The sequence below is a fragment of the Hydra vulgaris genome, chromosome 13 (genome assembly GCF_038396675.1).
Source record: "Hydra vulgaris chromosome 13, alternate assembly HydraT2T_AEP".
NCBI lineage: Eukaryota > Metazoa > Cnidaria > Hydrozoa > Anthoathecata > Hydridae > Hydra > Hydra vulgaris.
This window is the reverse complement of record NC_088932.1, coordinates 26,313,729-26,335,000: the sequence shown is the minus strand read 5'-3', so window position 1 is coordinate 26,335,000 and position 21,272 is coordinate 26,313,729. Positions and strand designations below refer to the sequence as shown.

The 21,272-nt window shown below is 31.9% G+C and overlaps 1 protein-coding gene across 2 annotated transcripts in view; it reads right to left on the bottom strand.

Moving 5' to 3' along the window:
• Nucleotides 1-21,272, bottom strand: part of LOC100206623 (chromatin assembly factor 1 subunit A-B) — a 95,505-nt gene that overhangs the window by 37,842 nt on the left and 36,391 nt on the right. For both annotated transcript variants that reach the window (XM_065816801.1, XM_065816802.1), the window contains exon 6: nt 14,738-14,806. In XM_065816801.1, coding sequence (XP_065672873.1) covers nt 14,738-14,806 — 69 coding nt within the window. The remainder of the gene's footprint in view (nt 1-14,737; nt 14,807-21,272) is intronic.

Below are 21,272 nucleotides of genomic sequence, written 5' to 3'. Positions count from 1 at the left end.
ATTATTCTTCTTCGCACTGTGCTGCTACTAATCTGAACACCTAAAGTGTTTATTTCAACCATCAATTTGCATGATGTCATCTTGTGGTTAGATTTAGAGAGTCTCGCCAAAGCTTAATCATCTTGTTGTGATGGTATCTGTTTTCTTCCGCATTTTTCTTTACGTTTTGGAGTACCAGTTGAGCCACGCTGCATGTTCTTTTTTATGCTTGACACAATGCTCTGAGTCACCCCACATTTTAAAGCTATCTGACATTGAGTAAGCTCTGTATTCTCCAAAAGAACTTTAATCTGACCCCTTTTACGGGGAGATAAATCTTTTTTTTTTCCCCATTGCTACTAAAGTAAATAAATAAAACAATTATACACTGAAGACTATTTTGATTTTGTACATGAAGTTGATGGTCTGGTTTCAGGACCTCAAATCAAGTCATTTCTGGTAGCCTAACTTCTTGCAAAATAATCCCTGCAATTAATTGAAAAAATTGAATATTCATAACTAAGAACATTACTAACGTATTTTTGAAATTACAAATACAAATCTAATATGCAGGCACTAAAATCTCACAGTAATGCCCCAGGTATGATATTAATCATAATACTTATTTACTATAATGCATTTTAATGACAAAAAGTACAAGTAAAGTTTAATTTAAAATTTTTTCTCAATTATCGTAATAATTTGAACAGTACTGTATATATATATACATATATATGTATATATATATATATATATATATATATATATATATATATATATATATAATTATTTATATTATACTATTTATTACAATATAATATCATACTATATAATAACAATATAATAATTATATTAATTATAGTACTAAAATTAATCTTGTACAATCAGTGGAAAACAAAGCAGATTACAGTTTACAAATGTCATGTTTTGAATGCAAAAAATAAATTTTTTTGTTAAAAAATTTTTTTTTAATTTATTACATTAAATAAAAAAAATTCTAAAATATTTACAGCCAAATTGATTAAATCCAACTAGTTAGGTTAATTCAATCCTACCAGTCAAGTCAATACAACCAGTTAGGTTAACTCATCAAAGTAATAAAATTCTTTTTCAATCTATACATACTTATGTTAACAAAAAACATCCAAACTTTTTCACCTCATATATTGAAGATAATTGGGTTTTAAATCTAAACATCAACGAATTCTAGAATTTTCATTTTTAGCTTAATAATTTTAGTTTAAAAAAGTTTATAATTAAAAGAGTTTTATAGATAGGGATTTTATAGAAGCTTATGAATAATTTCGTAAAAGTTGTTAAAAAATTATACCTAACACATTTTAATAAAATAAAATAATTTTATTAACAAAAGATAAATGGAAATTTTCAAAAAAATTAAATAGAATAAAAAAATAAATGGAAATGGTCCAAGTGTAATTTTAAAAAAAGAAATTTATTTACTTACTTAAGGTACATTAACTAGTTTGAAACAACATTTTGATAGGTAAATGATTCTGACTATCCTAGGCTCTGATGATAAAGATAATAAGAATGCCTAACAAGTAATGCTGTTTACTTTTTATCAGGCTTTCAGAAACATTGTATTGTGGCCATAAGAATAAATTTTTATTTACATTAGAGTTCACAACCTAACTCTAATTGGATCTTACAACTCTGATATTTTTTCAATGATATTTTGATCTTATAACACTGATATTTTTTGTTAACATTCTGCCTTTACCTATTTTATGTTTTTGAATGGCGAAAGAAAAAGAAAAGCAAAAGAAATAGAGAGAATTTGCTTTAGTGTTTGGCAAAATTCAGAAAATTTAAAGCAAAATTATTTTTTTTTTAACAGTAAAATGACAGTTTAAAGTGCACTGTAAATAGAAACCTTATGATAAAATAATTGTCACTTGAAAACTATGTTTGTTAATAAAATAATATTTAAGAAAGACGAATGTATCCAACAGATCAAATTTCATAGAAGAATGTAAGATTGTATAGACTAATGATTGAAAAAACTCTCTCACTTTCTGTTTATGTAGATTGGATTGATGCCTGAGCATTTACAAGTTTTGGACAGTTGTCGATTTTGTTTTAGTGACCTTAAGAGTGACTTTTAGTTCGTTACTGAGAAATGTGCTCCTGATTGAGACATTATTTTAAACTTATTCTTTAATTCCAATTTTTTCTCTTTAGCAAAGCCTATGATCAATTTTTTAATTTTTTTTTTTTGCTCCTAGGTTTTTCATACTCACACTTTGTAATAAACTCTGCAACAGCACTTGAATACCCCATAGCCTGAATAGAAAACCCATTATATGCTGCACATTTGGCCAATAATTCTTTCATTGACATTCTTTGTACAATTTTTAACATATCTGTTTTTTGCTTTTTTCTGTGTTAGCTGATTAAGCTGAATGGGAGAAAGCTCTTCCTTTTTATTAATATCAATCTTATGTTTTGCTCAAAAACTGAATGGCATATGTTGTATTTTGCCACACTTGGTGTTTCTTCTTGAAACATTTCCCATACTCCTTATTTTTTCATACTTAAGTTAAAATAAAAAAATTTAATTTTTTTCATTAATAAACAAACATTAATTTTTATAAATGTAAAGTAACATTTTTTTTCATTCATTATCAATTTATTTTGAATCTTATGAACTTGGATCATCTTTTCATGAACTTGGTTCATCTTTTAGACCTCTTCTTTTCCAATCTTTTTTTGTGGCAACTCCAGAACTTATTTTTTTTGTGGCAACTCCAGAACTGATTTTTTTTGTGGCAACTCCAGAACTTATTTTTTAGTTTCATACAATTCATAACTGAATATACTATTCTCAACTAAAACTTACGGATGTGATTTGCTTACAAAAGTATAATGTAAAAATATTCTACATTTTATAATATTTAAAGTAACACTAAAGTCAAAATTACAAAGACAATTTTTTTGACAGCAAATTTTTTTTTTTGTTTAATTATTTTAATTTGAGATTTAATTTGTTATTTAACAATCTCAAACCAAAAAAATTAAACAGCAAACAAAATGAAACAATAAACAAAAATATATAAAAAAAAAAGTTGACACTTCAAGTTAATTGTACTTGTCTTTTCTGGAATGTTTTGATTATTATAAGTACTTTAAAATTTAAACATTGTTGAAAGATTATGTCAGTATGTAAAATATTAATAAATGGTAGAAAAAATATTGAAATAAGAAAAAATTAAATGCAATATCTAGATCTTCCTTTATTTATAAACGGTAATGTACTCCGTGAGTCATCTACTATTCATCTTCTAGGATTAACTCTTACCTCTGATCGTTCTTAGAAACCATATATCAAACTGATTGCAAAATTAGCATCTGCTAACATTTGCATCTCTTTACCGTGCTCGCATTAAACATAGTTGGACCTGCTCTTGCAGCCAACCTCCAACCATTATCACATCGTTGTAATGATGCTTATCTTTCTCTTTTCTATAAATGCTATAATGGGCACTGCTCTAAAGAGTTTGTGTCGCTTGGGCCATCTACTAAAATTCATCCTTGTGTTACTGATCATTCAGTTAAGTCTCATCCTTTTACTGTGACTGTTCCTAAGTGCTCGTAAAATTCTTATTTGTCTTTCTTTTCCTTGGACATAAGTTTTTTGGAATTTGCTTCCTTCATCTTGCTTTCTTAATTCAAACAATCTACAATCTTTTAAGTCATCTGTTAACCGTTATCTTGCTCTATAAACTTAATCTTTTCTCTTCGAGTAACTTCCAAGTTTAATAGTGGTTGCTTGCGAAGTCAAGTGGAAGTCAAGGTATTGAAAAAAAAAAAAAAAACTGAAAAAAATAAAAAGTAATTTTTGAAATTATCTATTTTTACTTTTTGTTTTTGTATTTTAAATTATTATCTACTTGCTAGCTTGTCAAAACAAAAACAAATTTATCGAAAGAAATTTTCAAACTACAAGTCTATCTATTTTGACAAGTAAATTTCTTGCTAGCAAGAAATTTTTTTGACTAGCAAAAAATTAGCTAGCAAGAAATTTTCAAACTACAAGTCTATCAAATAATGTATAATTAATGACGGATTTTGTGGTTTTTTTTCTAAAAAAAAACACCACCTAATGACTTATCTACAAAACAACACGAAACATCAATCCAGCACTTTTCTCCTTAAGAAATTCTATTTCCTCCTAGATTCTATATTAAATTTATCCAAGATATTAAAATGCTTGAAAGTCTTTTTCAAATAGCTATTTATTATATTATAAACATAATGTTATTATTGTGTTTATAACATTATTTAAAATATTATATTTATATAATATTAAATTATTGCATGTTCTGTAATCAGTGGTAACAGCCACGGAATGACATCACTAAAATCAAGTGAAACAAAATTTAACTTATTACCAGTATATTTCAGGAACAATTTCTCTTTCAAGGCAAAACATACTAATTAGAATTGTTAAATTTATCCGATAAAATACTTTTTAAGATAAAAATTTCTCAGAAATAAAATTCAGTACAGAAATAAATACAGTATTTTAGGCTAGTTTAGGAAAACAAAACCTTGATATAAAAACAAAAAGGAGACCTGCCAAACCCAAACCCTCAGTTACTGCTTGTTCTGAAACTTGTAGTAACAACCATTACGGAATGACGTCACAATAAATATCAAATGATACAGGTAAAATCTCCACACCCCCAATCCCCAACCCTTCCTTATATAGTCTTTGCTTTTTCATTGGACATCTGATGGGATGATGAGGGAGGGAGGGGGTTTAAGAGGAGAGATTTTACCAGTATCATTCGATATTTAGTGCGTACAGTAATAACCGATAGGTTTTATTGTGCATTAGATAAAGGTGGAGAGGTTAAGGACATCGCTCTTGACTTTTCTAAAGCTTTTGATAAAGTTTGGCACACTGGTCTTCTATGTAAGCTTTCTTCGTATGGCGTATCTGGTAACACCTTTAAGATTATTGAATCCTTCCTTTCCAATCGTAGCATAAAAGTTGTCCTTGATGGACAGCACTCTTCTTCTTATTCTGTAACTTCAGGGGTTCCTCAAGGTTCAATTCTTGGCCCTATACTCTTTTTAATTTACATTAACAATCTTCCAGATATTCTCACATCTAAAGTGGCATTGTTCGCTGATGATACTACCATTTATTCTTGTCATTATAAAAAGCCAACACTCTCTGATTGCATGGAGAGGGCATTTGAACTTTAATTCAGATAAAACTCAATTTTTTTTTAGCCAATCGTTATCGCAATAATTTAGATCTTGAAGATGAAGGTAATGTACTCGATGAGTACATTACCTTCATCTTCTAGGATTAACTCTTACTTTGGATTTTTCTTGGAAACCATATATCAAATCTGTTGCAATATTTTGCATCTGTTTAGCATTGAGCTCGACACTTTCTTACTCCTGATTCTATTCTTTATCTTTATAAATCTCACGGGACGGATCTTCTAATGATGCCCTTTCTCTTTTAGACAAGGTGCAAAAAGGCATTGTAAACATAGTTGGACCTGCTCTTGCAGCCAACTTCCAACCATTATCACATCTTAATGTTGCTTCTCTTTCTCTTTGTTCCTAAGTGTTCCAAAAACTCTTATTGCTTATATCTTTTTCCTCGAACATCAGTTCTTTGGAATTCCCTTCCTTCATTTGCTTTCCTGATTCATATAATTTGATTCATATAATCTTTTAAGTTGTCTGTCAATCATTATCTTGCTCTACAGTCTTCATCTTTTCTCTTCCAGTAACTTACAACTCTAATTAGTGGTTGCTTGCAACCTTGTTGGGAGCAAAGATGTTAAAAAAATCTGTCCATTTTTTGATAACTTTACACCAACACTCATACAAAATTACTATGTTTAAATAATATTAAATTAAATTTTTAAATACTTTTGCTCTTTTAGAGATACAGAATAATTTACTTCTAAAGAAATATTTTTTTGATAATACTATGGTCAAAGGTGCATATTTCTTCGAAGGTCCCTCAAAGCATTTTTGAAATGTCATTTTGAAGAACACTTTAAGGAAGGCAAATATTTACAAGAGTAATTTTTAGAACAACCCTAGCTTACATATGTACCCAGATTTTTATGGTTGTCTTTAAAAAGGGCCTCCTAATTTTGGGTAACCTTTAAAATAAATACACCACATTGTCAATGAAAATAGAGAAATATTGTTTTTTGTTTAAATTATTATAATAAATTATATAATATATTATAACATAATATTATATTATAATATTACAATATCTATACTAAAAATGAATTATTCATAAATTTTAAAATTTATAGAAACTATATTATATCTATATCTACAGTAACAATCAAAAGTTTGGAACATTTTTAAAATTTTGCAGAAAATTTCAAACATTTGTCTAAAAAGCTTTTTTACATTCGAAACTTTGATTAACAATTTATACTTGGGTATGAGTAACAATATATACTTGGGTTTTAGTAACAATGTATACTTGGGTAATTTATGTTTAAAACCACTAAATTTGTCTTAGACAAAGTTTGTTGTTACTTATAAAATTTTACACATTAATTATTGAAAAAACGAATGAATTAACAACAGAAAAACCTGTTTATTTTACGTGAGCAATATTGATAGCTTTTGCTGTACTTTTTAATGTAACATGTAACTGCATCATAAAAATATTAAAACAATATCATAAAACTGGTGAATTTAAAAGCCCCAACTAAACAACCAAAGGGCAGATAACCGTATTCATCACTATGCCAAAGAGTATTCGTTTGCTAGTGCCTCCGAAATTTCAACTAATGTATTCTCCACTGGTGTTGCACCAAGTGTTGTGAAAATTAGAAGACATTTGTGCAAATAACTTTATTTAAAGTGTTCTATGCAATGTTCCAGCAAAAAAACTTGCCTTTCTCATAAAAAAAAAATAACTGTATGGTAATTTGTCAGAAATACAAGAACTGCTCAGTGGAAGATTAGGAGGATGTAATATTTAGCAACGAATCATTAATCGACAAATTTTTGTCGCTCTACAAGAGTTAGGTGCCACCTTGCCAGCAATACAACTAATATTTGCTTGCAACTGTAAAACACTGCCCTAAAATCACAATATGAGGTGACATTACAGCCCATCAAAGTGGTGATTTATGGTTTATGCCTCCTAACATTGCAATAAATAGCCACATTAACTCTAAATATTTCAAGAAAAACTTAAAATATTCATGAATGGCACAAATACACACAAACTTCAGCAAGATGGAGCACTCGCTCACAGAACCATGCTCATAAGCAGTAGGTTACATGAAAGCGGGATAGAGTTTATTGGCATCTGGCCTAGTAATTCACCTGCTTCAATCCTATTGAAAATTGCTAAAACTATCTTAAAAATGAAGTGCAAAAACTGAGACTCTATTCTTTTTTTTTTTTTTTAATTTTTTTTTAAACATCTTCCAATAAGACTGCAAGCAACCACTAATTAAAGTTGGAAGTTACTAGAAGAGAAAAGATGAAGATTGCAGAGCAAGATAACGATTGACAGAAAACTTAAAGGATTGCAAATTATATGAATCAGGAAAACAAGATGAAGGAAGCAAATTCCGAAGAACTGATGTTCAAGGAAAAAAACTAAACGAATAAGAGTTTTTGGAGCACTTAGGAACAATCAAAGAAAAAGGATGAGACTTAATTAAATGATGAGTAACGCGAAAATGAATTTTAGTAGATGGCACAAGAAACGCTAGCTCTTTAGAACAGTGCCCATTATAGTATTTGTAAAAAAGAAAAAGAGAAGCAACAATACGACGATGTGATAATGGTTGGAGGTTGGCTGCAAGAGAAGGTCCAACTATGTTTACAATGCGTTTTTGCACCTTGTCTATAAGAAAAAGACCTTGTCTATATGAAAAAGACCTTGTCTATAAGAAAAAGAGCATCATTAGAAGATCCACCCCAGATGGCAACAGTATTCCATACAAGGCAAGATTTGAGAGTTATAGAGATAGAGAATAGAATCCAGAAAAAGAAAGTGTTGAGCTCGATAAAGAGATGCAACCTTAGCAGATGCTAATTTTGCAACAGATTTGATATATGGTTCCTAAGAAAGATCCGAAGTAGGAGTTAATCCTAAAAGATGAAGAGCGAATGACTCATCAAGTACATTACCGTTCATAAATATAGGAAGATCTAAATTATTGTGATGACAATTGGCTGAAAAACATTGAGTTTTATCTAAATTGAAGTTCACCAGCCACTGTGAAGTCCATGCTGTAGCAGAAGTAGATCCTTTTCAAGTTCAAATGCCCCCTTCAAAAAGCAATCAGAGAGTGTTGGCTTCTTATCATGTCAAGAATAAATGGTAGTATCATCAGCAAACAATGCCACCTGAGAGGTGAAAATATCTGGAAGATTGTTAATGTAAATTAAAAAGAGTATAGGGTCAAGGATAGAACCTTGAGGAACCCCTGAAGTTACAGTATAAGAAGAAGAATGCTATCCATCGAGGGCAACTTTTATACTAATTGGAAAGGAAGGATTCAATAATTTTAAAGATGTTACCAGATACACAGTAAGAAAAAAGCTTACGGAAAAGACCAGCACGCCAAACTTTATCAAATGCTTTAGAAATGTCAAGAGTGATGGCCTTAACGTCTCCACCTTTATCTAATGCACGATAAAACCTATCGCTTATGACTGTTAGCAAATCAGCTGTAGAACGAGAAGCTCGAAATCCATATTGATGATCAGAAAGTAAGTTATTAGATTCAAGATAAGAAACTAAGTGTTTGTTAATTAAAGATTCAAAAACCTTGCTTATGATAGGAAGAAGACTAATGGGACGGTACTTAGATAAATCAGATCGCTCACCAGAATTTTTGAAAATAGGGATAACAGATGCCGCTTTCTAGCAGGCTGGAAAACAAGACTCTGATAACTTTGCGAGTATAGATGACAGCTCTAGAGAACACTTCTCCAAGACAATAACAGGTATGTTGTCCAGGCCACAAGCTGTAGAAGAGTCCAAGCAGGAAATCACTTTCGATACAGAAGCTGAAGTGATACGAATGTCAAGCAATGGATCAACCTGTTTGTTGGCAATATCAGGTAGAACGCAACTAGTGGAATCAAGAGATGATATAGATGAAAAGTTCTTAGCAAACAAATCAGCTTTGTCTTTAGGTGAGGTGACAAAGTCTGAACCATACAAGAGAGGTGGAATTAAAGATTTGCCCTTATCATTGAAACTATTAAAGATTCTCCAGGAGTCACGAGAGCCTAATTTTTAATGAAAAACAAGATTTCATGGCCTGAACCTGATGATTCCTATCAAGCCTGAAAATTGCAGGTTTTGACGTTAGACAAAACCTTTTTACAATGGTTTCTAGCAGTAATAAACAGATGTCTGTTTTATGGAGAATTGTTTTGCTGATAGATATGGAAGTAATGGTTTCGATTGGCAATCGCAGCAGCGCAATGTGAGTAAAACCATGGACAAGAGTGAGACTTGACCTGGAATCGTCGAGAGGGAAAAAAAGAGTCCATACCAGCCTGAATCCACGAAGTTATGTAAGAAGCACATTTGTCGACAGGAAGACGAAAGATTTCTACCCAAGGGCCATCACAAAGAAAGTTACGGAAAGAGTCCCAGTCAGCTCTTAGGTAGTTGTAAGAGGTACGATGATAGGGGGATTTAGATGATGAAGAAGAATGAGGTAATAGTTTTAGAGAGACCAAACTGTGATCAGAAGCACCAAAAGGGTGAATGTGGAGAAACTGAACACTGACAAGGATCAGAAACAAGACATAAGTCAAGTAGAGAAGGTAAATGATCCAGGTTGTCTGGAAAGCAAGTTGGAAAGTTGACTATTTGAGTTAGGGATTGAGAAAGGCAAAAATTGTGGGCTTTAATGTCTGCAGAGTCACTGACACTAGAGCCAAGCCACTCAGTGTGGTGAGCATTAAAGTCACCAACAACAACAATATTGGCTGATGGATAAAGAGAGAAGTATTGTTCAATATGATCAGAAATAACATCAAAAAGAATGCAGTCTTGAGATGAAGGAGAGCGGTATAGAACAAAGAGAAAGGCGATAAAGTGAAGTGGTGCTTAACGAAAGCACTTAAAAAAGAATAGTCCAGACCAAGCATGTGGCTATTGGAGTCTTTACGAATTAAAAGAAAACAACCATCAACACTAAGATCGCAAGATGAGACAGCTGAACTCAAATTAGTCTCACAAAGAGCAAGTAGGTCTGGTGAACTTTGCAAGAGATAAGACTCAACAAAAAGAAAAGTTACTCCGAAGACCACGAATATTAGTGAATGATAGGTTTTGAGAACTTAGACTATTCTTTTATGTGCTTTGATGATGATGGTTTTTTGTGTTTTATAGTTTTTGGTACCTTATTGATATTTAAATTTGTTGAAGAACTTGACTCAAAGCATAGATAGTACTCAGAACACTGTCTTGCCCAAGCAATTGCCTCATTACTATTAATAAACTCTAAGTCGTAATAAAGGCTCCAAATATGGCCTTGGCAATGCACACCAAAAGAACAAACAGGGACACCATCCATGCTCAACATGACGCTGTTAATACTTTGATATTTTTCAGCTGTTGATGGAATCAGCCTCTCTGAGAGCTAACACAGAGTTCTGGAAACCTGATTACCAGCCGGCCTCAGAACCATAAAACTGAGTTTTAGAGCTGTACACTCATTAGGAGATAATAGAATGAGTTGCCTAGTCTTAAAAACAGAGACACAAGCAAAACACATGCATTGAGTCAAGAAAATTCAGCATTCAATATCCTAAACTGGAAACAATGAATTAAAAATCATCTGCAGCAGCCTAATAGATGAAGAAGGGGTGTTAGGCTGGACAACAGATAGAATCTGTTTACCCCTTAAGTCTTTGCCTAGGAGGCCTTGTACAAGACAGTAGCCGTATGCGTTTAACGTCTACCCAAGATGAGTATTTTTATCGAGACACCATCTCTAGCCTTTACTCAACCAAAAGCCCCAAGGCAGGGTGTGTTTTAAGTTGGAGTTGGCATCTCCTAGCCTTTGCCTAAAAAGGCATATCCTACAAGGCAGCAGGACATGACCTTTCAATGATCTACAAGATCATGACCTTCCAAGGTGATCAAAATGATCTACAAGGACATCAAGGTGATGATGTTTCAATGTTCTACATTGGACATCATTAATCTACATTAGACATCAATGTTGTACATTGGACATTAAGGTGATGATGCTCCAATGTTCTACCTTGTTCCAATGATCTACAAAATCATGATCTTCCAAGGTGATTAAAATGATCTATAGGGACATGATCTTCTAATGATCTACAAGTCTTCCAATGATTTACAAGAAAAAATTAAGCAGGTATGGATTCATTTTATGACTCCTGAATATTTGAGAAAGCTTATTCACTCTATGCCTACTCATTTAACTGTTTAAAAGCTCAAAAACACCAAGTATTAAATTGATGAGCAAACATTTACTAATACTTTTAGATTTATTCTTAAACTGAACTAAATTTTATATTTATTCTTTTTGTCAATTGCCATGGTTACTAACATATTTTGATACAACCATACATTGAAACACAAAAAAAACTGCATGTGCATTCCAAAATAAAAACTCACATGCAAACTCACATGCATTTGACACAATTTATTGCGTTTATTTACATAAACCCAATTTACGCAAATAGCCGCGTTTACGCAAGCATTTAATACGCAACTTATGCATATAAAATGTGTTTATAAACGTACCTCAAACGCAACTTACGCATATAAACGCATTTGCGAACTTGACTTACTTATTTTTAAAAATATTATCAACATTTTATCTAGAAAATGTGAATTATTAAGAAGTTACTTTTTATTTTTTAATTCAAAGATATAATATAATTTTTTATTTAAACCGTTGTGTTATTAAAATTATTGTTATTATTGAAATTATTGCATTATATATTCATTTTGATTTTGTGCTTTTCAAGTTCAAAAAATATATTTTCTTTATATTATAAGTTTACATTTCACTATCTGAGTCATCGTCCTCTGAAAAATCATTTAAACTTTCAAGAAGTTTTAAGTTTACTTTTAACGATGAGTGACTGATAATCAGATCAGCATTCATGTTGTCTCGTCTCTTTTCACATACAAAACCAGAAGTACTAAAATATCTCTCTATAAAAGCTGCTGATGATGGAATATTTAATAAGATGACAAATAGCTTTCGTAACATTGACATTTAAAAATTTTCGAACCAAAAATTATAAGAAAGATACACAGATATTGCAAGTCCTTTCTCTTCAATTTGCTTAAAAAAGTAAAGTTTTTCTTTTTTGATTTAAGTAAATAAAGTTGTAAATTAGGCTGCCGAGCTTCTCGGCAATAGTTATCATCTAGCATAAATCTGCTGAGCGAATCAGTTTGCTGATCATTTCAACTCAATCATTCTTTCCTTTGTGTAAGCTCATATCCTGATTGCGATTCTGAAGCACTTTGATAAATATTATGTGGCGTAAAGAATTTCAAGACTTCGTGTAGCTTTACTACTGCTCCTAAACAATTTTCGGTTGTAATACAAACTTTAATAAATTAATATATAAAAGTAGTTAAATTTATAAATTAGGTTTTGAAGAACTATTTTTTAAACTAAATTTAAAAACTTTTAAACTAAATTTTAAAACTTTTTTTTGTCTTAATTAAATAATACAACTTAATAAATACATTTACAATAATTTGACAATCAGGTCTAAAGAACCACAATTTAAGCTTTGAGATATTCAACAGTGATGCTACTTGATAAATTCCTGAGTTGAGTTCGTACTGAAACTTTAATTTAAAAGAAGAAATTAACAAGTTAGCAAGTTCTTTTCCATTTCCTTGTAATTCCATTTTACTCCATTTTAAAATCATATAGTCAATGCAGGCAAAACATCAGCAATCGATGAAACATTCTTTTGTACAATTAAGTTGAACTGATATGCGGGAAGAAGGACTTGTAGGTATAGTTCAATCTTATCTAATTCAATTGGACATTGATTTTCTGGATCAAATGCATTTCTTTTATAAGCACTCTGAAAACTCTGTAACATTAGGAAAGCAGCTGACCAACGAATTCCATCACAACTTGTTTGTAATTTAGCTTTATTTTTTATGCATTGTGACATCCCGTCATCTGTTCCATTCCAATAATGATGATTTCTTTTTTTAAATCACTGTTCATTAATGCTGCAACAATCACAATAAAGTCTAACATTTCAGGAGATGTCCATATAACACTAAATAAAGTGACAACCAGGGCATCGTCTAATTTTTCGTTAATTATATTTGATAATTTTGCCATCGTTTCTGGTATCAAGTTTTCTCTAAAACTTTTTGCACAAGGAAGTAGAACTTTGAGTATTTTCCTCAAAAAGAGATTATTAAATGCATTAATTGAGCAGTTCAATGTAATAAAGAACTTGATAGTGTTCAAAGTATCGACACCTAGCATGTTTCACTTTTTATTTGATTTGTTTTGTGTGTCGTGTGAGTCAAACCACTTACCCAAAATTACATGTTTTCTTTGTAAATGCTTCTTAATGTTGGATGTTCAACCAATACGAGCTGTGAACTTTTGATTACTTGTGATTTATTTATTCGAGTTTCAGATGTTGTGAAATGAAGGTATGAAGTGTACTCCTATAATATATAAAAATGCGCTACATTGTTCTTAATAATATTTTAAATGTAAGAAAAAGTAATTTAAATACCCGTTGAATTAATTGTACAATAAACTTCTTTTTCAGAAAAATATTTTTTTGACCAAACTCTTGCATTTTGTTTATCAAATTACACGAGTCTTCAGATAATTTTGCCAAAAGACTATAACCCTGAAACCTTAATCTTGGGTCTTGCTGAATAAGAGGAATAGAAATACTGGAAGCTGAAGTATTATTCAAAGACTTTGCCAATAATAAAGTTAACGCTGCACTTGTTGTCTGCATAGCAGATTTCCTCGTTTTTGTAGGATTTACAGATCTTGTTCTCTTTGAAATTGTTTCTACAGATTTAGATGTAGACGAACTTTGAGATAAATAAGGTTGTAATTGCAATATCTCTTCTTCACCTCGCTTTTTTGAACTAGACTTTATGATATCCTCATGATAGATCTTACTCTTGCGAGATTGATGAGTCATATTTTAAATATATATATATATATATATATATATATATATATATATATATATATATATATATATATATATATATATATATATATGTATATATATGTATTTATATGTATTTATATGTATTTATTTTAAACAAACTTGTTTCCTTTTTATTATTTCTTTTTTAATTACTAATTAACTTTTATTTTTTAAGGTTTACCAATATATAAAATAGGAAAAATATTATGGAACACAAGTTATATAATGTAAATACTAAACAAAAATATGTTCAAACAATTCTAAAAAATTAAACCTTCATATAAGAATAAAAAATTTTCCTATTCATCCCGATAAAATTTCATAATTTTCAAACCAGGTATATAATATCTGAAAAAGTTTGATTTACAACTCTATTTATTTAGATTAATTTTTAATACATTTGAGAACTTTTAATTTTTTTTTTACAGTTTTTATGGCTTTTTAAAATGCAAATTAGATTAAAAAAATAAATAAAAAACGAAAGAAAAAACTGAATTTATTATAAAAATTAATAAAAATGAAATTTAAAAAATGTCATATAGTTTACCTTTTTAGGAAATTCTTTTTTTGTGAAAAAACTTTTAAAATGACTTGCAGCTTTCTCTTTTTTTATTCGCTACAAAAAAAGACATCAAAGAAGTTCAGGAAAAAAAAATCAATTTTTTATACACTTTTAAAACATATCTTCCTATAGAAAGTAATTTCTATTGCAAATCTATCAATTTTAGTGAAATTACTTTATACAAAAAAAAAAATTTTAATAGAAATTTCTTTTAAAATCTCCTAAACAGGTGTATAAACTTACAGGTGTTGAATCACCCGGAAGTTGCTATCTGTATGTTTGTGTTCTGTCTGTTTATGTTTATATGTTTATGTTCTGTCTGAACCTCTGGCGCAGTATTTATTCACTTGTAAGTTACTTTATGAATGTATGTGTTCTGTTTAAATAGACACTCCAACTATTAAACTTACGCTCACCCTTATTTCTAGTATTTTGTTGGGTTTAAAATTTTTCCTAATACATTTCCAAAATATCATGCCAGATGTTTTAAGGTGCTGTTTGCAGGAAGTAGCTCCTTTTACTTACTCCAGGTCAGGTCAGGTTCAAGATCATCGTGATCACCCTGCTACTGATGTTATGTAACCCAGTACCACCTGCCCAATGCCCTGCTGCCTTAGAGTGTGCTTTTTCAGGCAAAGGCTAGGAGAAACAAATTCCCACTTAAAAATCCCCTGCCTCGAGGCTCATGGTTGAGTAAAGGCTAGATGGTGTCTCGATAAAAATACTCATCTTGGGCAGATGTTAACTGCATCCAGCTACTGTCTTGTAGGAGGCCTCCTAGGCAAAGACTTTAGGGGTAAGCAGAATGATTCTGTTGACCAGCCTCAAAACCCTTCTTCATCTATTTGGCCGACGTAGATGAAAACCTGTGTTGCTATTGTTTCCTGTCTAGGATTATGAAAGTTGGATCTTCTTGACTGTTCTCATAGATTTTTGCTTGTGCCTCCTTGATAGTGGCTATGCAACTCTTCCTGTTATCTCCTAATGAGGGTACAGCACTAAAACTCAGTTTAATGGTTCTGAGGCCGGCTGGTAGTAAGGTTTCCCAATTTCTGTGGTAGCTCTCAGAGAGGCTGATTACATCAACAGCTGCATAATATCAGAGTATTAACAGTGCCATGTTGCGCATGGATGGTGTCTCTGTTAATGCTTTTGGTGGGCATTGTCGGGGCCACATAAGGAGCCATATGTACGACTTTGTGACTCGATTTTCTGACAACTCTAATCATTTTCGGACTCACCCTATCATCGCACTACTTACTAATACCCTAAAGCTGACTGGGACTTTTTTTGTAATTTTCTTCGCAACAGTCCTTCTGATTATGTCTTTTCCCGTTCAGCTGAAAAATGCGCCTCCGTAACTTCCTGGATTCAGGCAGGAATGGATGCTTTCATTCCTTCTCGCCGGTTCCAAATCAAGCCTCATTCTACTTCATAGTTTTCACCCTCTTGTGTAGCTGCTATATCTAATCATAATCATTTTTTTCATCTTTTTTAAAAGAACAACTCTATAGAGAACAAACAGCTATTTTTTATTGCAAGAAATTGATATAAAAAGGTGCTGTCAGATGCTAAGCTCCATTATTCTCAGTTTACTGAATCTCGTATCTTATCTCAGAAGTTAGGCGTTATTAACAAAGGAAGGTCTAAAAATCCACCTCTCATTTATTGGACAGATCTTATTACCTCTCACAAGGATAAGGCGGAACTATTTGCAAAGAACTTCTCTTCTAATTCAGTGAGAGGGTTGCCATTCATCAATATAGGAATGTCCACAGTACTGCGATAGTTGATTGCATTAAATAATAGGGGTGCACCGATGCATCGGCCTCGGTATCGGTCATGGTAACCATCAGCCAATGCCAATAGTTTAAAACAATCAGTTTTTTTAATTTTGTGTTTTTATATTGTATAAATAAATATAATAATTTTATTTTTTTATACAATATAGAAACACAAAATTAAAAAGACTCATTTTTTAAAACAACTGACATCGGCCGATAGTTACCAAGGCCTATGCCGATTGTTTTGAAAAATGAGTCTTTTTAATACTTTGTTTCTATATTGTATAAAAAAACATATTTATTATATTTTTTTATAAAAAATATATTTATTATATTTTTTATACAATATAGAAACGCAAAATTAATAAAACTGATTTTTTTAAACTATTGGCACCAGCTGATGGTTACCATGACTGATGCCGAGACCGATGCATCGGTGCACCCCTAGAAAATAACTGAGTTTTGTTGGAGTTAAAATTTACAAGCCACTGTGAGCTCTAATCATGTACAGAAGTGAGATCAGATTCAAGATCGGCTGCCTGTTCTAAGCAATCGAAGGATGGAGTAATTTGACTCTTGAATCTTATGGCCATTCTCTTCCGCCCATACTAATTAAACAGGTCAACCCATTGTTAGACATTCAAATTACTCCAGCTTCCGTTGCTAAAGTCATATCTCAATTAAACTCTTCTACAGCTTGTGGTCCAGACAACATACCTGTCACAGTCTTACAAAATTATTCTCCAGAACTCTCTTCAAAATTCTCTAAACTATTTAATAAGTGCTTGACTGAGTCTTATTTTCCTGCCTGCTGGAAAATGGCATTTGCTGTTCCAATTTTCAAAAACTCTAGTGTACATTCTGACCCCTCCAATTATCATCCAATTAGCCTTCTTTCTGTTATTAGCAAGGTCTTTGATTCTTTGATAAACAAATTTCTCACATCCCATCCTGATTCAAATAACTTGCTATCAGACAACCAACACAGTTTTCGATCTTCTTGCTATACGGCTGACTTGCTAACTGCTGTGACTGAAAGATTTTATCATGCATTAGATGGAGTTGGAAAGGCTAGGGCTATTGCTCTTGACATATCTAAGGCTTTCGACAAAGTTTGGCATGATGGTCATCTCTATAAGCCTGTTTCATATGTTGTATCTAGGAAAGTTTTTGAGATTATTAAATTGTTTCTATCTAACTGCTTTATTAAAGTCATCCTCAAGGGCCAACACTCTTCTTTATTTCCAGTCACTTCTGGGGTACCTCACAGTTCTATCCATGGTCCTATTTTGTTTCTTATCTACATTAATGATCTTTGCAACAACCTTACATTTAAAGTAGCTCTTTTTGCTGATGACACAACTTTATACTCCTGTCTTGACAAAAAGTCTTTTCTTTTCGATCGCTTAGAACAGGCAGCCGATCTTGAATCTGATCTTACTTATGTAACTGATTTGGGGCTCACAGTGGCTTGTAAATTTTAACTCCAACAAAACTCAGTTATTTACTGCAAACAACTATCGCAGTACTGTTGACATTCCTTTATTGATGAATGGCAACCCTCTCACTGAGTCCTCTTCTTGGATTGTCATTTTCTACTGTCCTTTCATGGAAACCATATATACAATTGATTGCTAAATTAGCATCTGCTAAGGTTGCTTCTCTTTACCGTGCTCGCCATTTCCTCTGTCCTGATTCCGTTTTCTACCACTACAAATCTCTTTTTTGTCCCTGTATGGAATACTGCTGTCATATTTGGGCTGGTTCTTCTAATGATGCTCTTTCTCTTCTAGACAAAGTCCAAAAACCCATTGTAAACGTAGTTCGACCCAGTCTATCAGCTAAGCTTGAGCCACTTTCCCATCATCGTAAAGTTGCATCTCTTTCTCTTTTCTACAAATACTATCATGGCCGCTGCTCAAAGGAGCTTTTATCTCTAGTTCTATCAAGCAAAACACATTCTCGCTTGACTCATCATTTACCAAAGTCTCATTTGTATACTGTATCTGTCCCTGCATGCTTCAAAAACTTTGATTTGTCTACCTTTTTTCCCGCACTTTAACCTTTTAAAACTCTCTTCTATCTTCATGTTTTCCTCAATCATACAACCTTCAACTTTTTAAGTTGTTTGTCAACTGTTTCCTTGTTTTATAACTCTATTCTTTTTTTTCTAGTAACTCCTAATTAAAATTGTTTATGCAACACAAAGATCGCAAAAACCTGGGAGATGTGAAAATAAAAACAGATTGTAGATGGTGTCATTGAATAAAAAATAAAAATTATAAGAAAATATAAAATGTGTGGCAAGACTTGTGAAGTAGAAAAATGAAGAATTGACAATAAGGGGGTATGGGGAGGAACAACTAACGCTCTAGTCACTCTGAGTGTTGAACATATGCAACCAAGAACAAATATTTGATCTACTGATTTTAGAGATTGTTGATGTCTACAGGTGTGATGGTGTGGTGCATTAGTATGTACCGTTTGGTCGTCTCGTATGGTCTTGTTATGTTTTCGTTCACTTTCAAATCGGGTGAATAGAAAGCTAAACACACTCACTCCTTGCGCTTATGGGCTAGCACATCAGAGCCAGACGTAAGACCTATAGACTGGATTTCAATTGATCGAATGCACACATTAGTCACCGTAGGCCACAAGCCATCGCTCTTAGTCAAAAGAGCTACTGCCCCATGCTGGTGTGGAATGATGTGCTATGGAGTGAGATTTTAGATCCGAGCACATAGTCAGCGAGCCCTGATCCGACATGCACTGTAGAGCTTCCGAATGAACGTGTGCGTGAGTGTTAGCGTAGTCATTAGGTTATTGGGCGCCGTAACCACATCCAGCGGGATAGCTTAATGTCCGTTTTGTCGTTGTAGTGTACATTGGAAGAAGTCGGGGCTCACCAGCCACAAAGAATAAATTTGTTTGTTTATGTGACACAATATTCGCAAAAAGTGACCAACGGAGCCGTCCAGTTACGTAGACCTGGGAGATGTGAAAATAGAAGTAGATTGTAGATGATGTCATTGAGTGAGAATCATAAATGAATGTAAAGACTATTCTGCAGAAGGAACAAAATGTTAGGTCTCAGGGATAGGGTGAACAATAACTCACGCTCTAGTCATCCTAAACAAATGACGAAACAATGTTTAGTCTATGACTAAACAAGTCAATATAGATCCGCTGGTTTATGAACGACAACCATGGATAAAAGTATCGCACCATACAAAAACAATAAAATAAAATAAGTAGATAACAAAATAATAAGAAAAATGATCAAAAATGATAGTACGGGCAATATAAAAAGAAAAAATAGGCTAATAAATGTGCTACTATTTATGGTCTAAACTCTAGATAATAAACTGAAAACTGATAATCACCTGTGTGAGATAAAAGTATATAAATGTCGTTAATGTAACAAATTCATAATATAAAGCTCACAAAGCGCTATAATACGTGGGTGTAAGAGGTAAAAAAATGTTGGTGCCATGGTAACCAATCAGAATTAAGTAGTGGATAATGGTGATCCCCCTCCTCAGGAATGCACTGCGATCACCAATGACGTTTTGGAGAGCCCGAGACCTTACTAACGCCACTCGTCAGGGGCGTGTCCTTGCAACAGATCTCACCGCCTGCACTCTATGTCATGCTAGTCAATATTGCAATATAACAGGACTACACTACAAAAGCCAAAAATCCCTATCCCTATCTCAGTTTTTAATTTAGTTTTACCCGCACTTTAACCTTTTAAAACTCTCTTCTATCTTCGTGTTTTCCTCACTCATACAACCTTCAACTTTTTAAGTCGTTTGTCAACTGTTTCCTTGTTTTATAACTCTATTCTTTTTTTTCTAGTAACTCCTAATTAAATAATGGTTGCTTGCAGCCTTGTTTGGAGTGAATCAGAATTTTTTTTAAAAAAACAAAAAAACATCAAATGTTTGAATTTAGAAAAACCTTTTTACTAGTTCATTTTTAACCTAAACAACAAATAGAAATAAATAAAAAAAACTTCCAATATCTTATTAGGTAGTGGAAGAGACAATACATACATGTTTAAATCTAGTTATATTATTTAGTTTCATTATAACCAACTGAGGTATCCAATAATTACCTTCCTTATAAATTCAAATTACCTAGAAGAAAATCGTATATAAAACTACCTAACTTTATAGAAGTTGTACAGAAATCATTAAGCTAACAACTGAAAAACTTCTACAGACTTTTAGAAATACTAAAATAATATAGAACAGCATTAAAAATTATATTGATATTTTATAAATGTTATATAGATACTGAAGATTTCTAAATGAAAGGTAACGTAAAGTTTGTTTGGAATTGTCTAGTAAACAGTATATATATAAACAAGCTTAGTACTATAGGTAAGTTTAATAAATATAGTACCTACCAGTTAGCAGTAGTAATTATAAATACAGTAAGGATATGAAGTTCTAAAAAAGAACACAATTCTGAACCACTATTTGTTCCTGGGCTCTGCTGTTCAGGAACATGGAAAATGATAGACATACAGACTTCATTGAAAAAAAAATTTAGTTGATTTCAAGTCTTGGATTCAAGCATTTTTTAGCCAAGAGTGTTAAATATGTATTTGAGTAATGTTCTGTTAGTTGTACTTTTCACTTGAGTGAAAAGTACAAGAAACTATAGTTTGCTTGTGTTTGCTAATTCTACCACCACAACACTTACGCATTGGTTTATGTGCGCATTTAAAG